Source organism: Rhagoletis pomonella, unplaced genomic scaffold (assembly GCF_013731165.1).
Source record: "Rhagoletis pomonella isolate Grant_MI unplaced genomic scaffold, Rhpom_1.0 Rhpom_scaffold_01437, whole genome shotgun sequence".
NCBI classification, from domain to species: domain Eukaryota; kingdom Metazoa; phylum Arthropoda; class Insecta; order Diptera; family Tephritidae; genus Rhagoletis; species Rhagoletis pomonella.
The window spans coordinates 41,561-44,730 of NW_023459991.1; the positions used below are offsets into that span (position 1 = coordinate 41,561).

Below are 3,170 nucleotides of genomic sequence, written 5' to 3' on the forward strand. Positions count from 1 at the left end.
TTTTTCCAGAGCAATGTTGAATCGCCTGGAAAATCGCGTCATGTAAAGGCAGCTTAAGTAAGTAAACGAAAAGAGAGTCTGGGTCACTCGTGTAACAGAGTGTGTAAACTTATAAGATTATCTGCTTGATAAAGTTATCGGTTTAGATGAATACCACAAAATGTGAACAAAAGAACCACAAAATATTTAATGCTTTAATAGCTTAAATTTGTATGGAGCTCGCGAAAAAACTTTATGTGCGCTTACGAATAAATGTCGATAAAATCAAAATTACTTGTTTTGAAATGGAAATTGTCAGTTATAGTTTTTTTTACAAGTTAAGCGTAGATGTATATGCGTGTAAAACCAAACGCAGCTAATATTTATATTGTTCACATCAGGAGAATACAATAGTTACAAGTATTTATTTAAATGTGATGCATCATTTTGATAATCTTATAGAAATTCGGCAAAAAGCGCGTCACACAGTAACACTCGATTGGTTTGACAGCACTTACAGCAAAAATTAAAATTGTTAGTGCGGCACGAGTTGAAATTATTTCTCGAAAGCGATTTGCGCAGTTGCAGTTGTAGTTACACCTTGCAATCTTTATTTCCGAAAGTGGTAGTTTTGCAAATCTGCAAAAAGGACTTTCTGGCTGTTTGCACGAGAAAGTGGACTTCCGATTTCAAATTTTGACAGCGAAATGCATAGAAAAGCGCTTGCGTTGCCACGTTTAACCGCACCTTTATTTTGCGTTTGGCTCCTTGAAGAATTCACTTCCGTTGACAATTGTACTAGTAAACAACGCCGTCAAATTTCATTTAGACGGCTCATGATTTTCGTATAGTAAACAAAATCAGATGGCATTGACACCACTTCTGTTGATAAATAAAGATTAACAATTTTTTAATAAATAATTATATTTTTTATATCAGCAGTTTTAATCATTAAAGCATACTAGAAATATGTCACTTGGTTATACATTTCTAGGCTGTCCACTTTTATTAAATATCGATAATAAAGAAATTCTTTATGAGGTATGTATGTTACTCTCAAAAGCAGAAATCGTATTGGATTAACACTTCTTGCTAGATTCTGAACTACTCGATAGATGTACTCCTTGGTAATAGTGACGAGCACCAAATGGAGAAACATTGTCACAAGTACGGATTCCAAAATGTCCACGATTTCATGTTGCTGACGCGCAAGATTGCCCGAGTCTACAGATCTCACTACGAGAATGAGAATGCCACAGAAGCGGAATTGCTTTATGAATTTAACAATTTAAGTCCCGAATTCCAGCGATTGGTACCAGCTGTATACGAGGCGCGTAAATCAGAAATTGGAAAGTATATGATGCAGCTGCATAATGCTCAAGATCATCCATTGGTATTGTCATTTGACTACGACGCACGTGTTGTACTCGGTGACAGTAGCTTCGCGCAAAATTTTCGGGAATTGGTCCGAATATATTTCGACTGTTGTGATGCAAATGGTAAACTAAGTAAATTGAGCTTTGAAATGGATCCAGACAAATTGAATGAATTTATTGCTACTTTAGAATTATCTTTAGCCACAGAGAAAAATAAAATTTGTTAGGCAGATTTCTAATATCCTGCGATTTTTGCACTTCCAAGTGTCATTTGTGCATTTTAAGAGTGCGAGAAGATAACACCGAAAGTATCAGTGCACAAACCGTTCCAAAATCCAACTCTCGCAAGTCACCTGAACGAAGCAATTGAAGGGATCGAATGTATAAATCGTCAAGGACAACTAACAAAAATGTCGGACATTTAACAGTCACAATAAGGTCATGACTAGAATTGTGAAAATTCCAACTGTTTATGTTGACTTTACATATTACGCCCCCTTTTCAAAAGAGACAATTTAAAAGTCAGATCCGAAGATCGTACAGATTCGAAACAAATTATACGAAGAAATGTATCTATAGTGGTCCAAGAATATGAGCGTACATAAAATATGATGCACAATAGGTGTATAAAATGGAGATAAATGCCACAATTTGATGTATGCCAAAAAAATCTGGCTAATTTTTTTTCATTTTTTAGTTGAGCCTCTATTTCAGGGGGTGTGCAATTTGTAAATAGCTGCTTTTATATAGATAACACTAAGTAGGTTTATATAAACATTCGTACTTACCTTGAGTGAATAAAAAAGCACTATTTTCCATTTCCAAATAGCGAAATACAAATGTTTTTTGAAATATTAACATTTCCTTCTAATTTATTCTATGCGCATTAATTTCGATTAAAATTTACATTGCAATATGTTTGTGTTATATAAATACATCGGGTTCATACGAATATATCTGGTAATGAATGTGCATGGGCATAACTGCTAAGAAGCTCTATGCTATGCAATTTTATGTTTACGCTCTTAATCACCACTCTTGCATAACAAATATAATATATATAACAATATTCTTATCAATCAATACACATAAGTGAACTACAATTAAACCAAAAAATAATAAAAATATCCTTAATGTACCAGCTAAGAAGAGCAATAAGAAACTTATAGTATAATATAGTGAACGTATTTTTCCAACCTTGCCTATGAGTGATTAAAATTACTTATAAATACATTTTGTATGCATTTATTAAAAAGAAAAGCCGATCATCCAGTTCCAAATTGGGGCAGGAGCATGCCGCAGTGCATGATTTTTGCTTTGCTGCATGTAAATACTTACTCAACTAACTCCTGCCGATAGATACTGGTTTTTGTAGTAGTATGCGCAAATTCCAACAAGAATTGAGAATGCTGTTGTTACTATCATTGACTTTGGAGTGAGAACTTGCGGTAACCAACGAGCAAATGCGTTATTACCGGCGCGAGCATTGCGAGCAAGTTGCTTTCTTCGCTCTTGAATGCGTTTTTCTTCCAACTGCCTTTGAAGTTTTCTATAATGAAAAAAGTAAATTAGATGATTCTAATGCAGACTAATTAAAACAACTTACTCTCTTCTAATTAGTTCTTCAACATGTTTCTCAATTACAGTCAATGAATATTTGTCATATAAAAAGGAAGATGTTTTTAAAAGCTCTTCAAAAGGCAGATCATCGGGAAGCTATGATTTAAAGAATATTTAATATACATATGTACAAGTTTGATTATACTCTTAAAACCCGTTTTGAGTCGAGTTGCAATGTATGCCATATCCTATAAC

General features: G+C 33.9%; 2 protein-coding genes across 2 annotated transcripts; one reads left to right on the forward strand and one right to left on the reverse strand.

Annotated features, from left to right (window-relative positions):
- Positions 1 to 827: 827 nt before the first annotated feature.
- LOC118752374 lies at positions 828 to 1,594 on the forward strand. Its single transcript, XM_036487258.1, has 2 exons — positions 828 to 1,020; positions 1,076 to 1,594. Exons 1-2 carry the CDS (start codon positions 949 to 951, stop codon positions 1,580 to 1,582), a joined length of 579 nt encoding a protein of 192 aa, XP_036343151.1. The 5' UTR covers positions 828 to 948; the 3' UTR covers positions 1,583 to 1,594.
- A 601-nt stretch (positions 1,595 to 2,195) lies between these two features.
- On the reverse strand, positions 2,196 to 3,071 carry LOC118752375 (TBC1 domain family member 20-like; the record flags this gene model as incomplete). The annotated part of the gene is given in 2 exon segments (XM_036487259.1): positions 2,196 to 2,904; positions 2,962 to 3,071. Coding segments are annotated over 2 exon segments (321 nt in total), but the record flags the coding sequence as incomplete, so codon positions are not given.
- Between the last annotated feature and the right edge of the window lie 99 nt (positions 3,072 to 3,170).

Coding starts and splice junctions, on each gene's coding strand:
- LOC118752374 (XM_036487258.1), top strand. CDS start 949: ATGTCACTTGGTTATACATTTCTAGGCTGTCCACTTTTATTAAATATC. Junction 1,021..1,075: donor ATAAAGAAATTCTTTATGAG/GTATGTATGTTA, acceptor ACTTCTTGCTAG/ATTCTGAACTACTCGATAGA.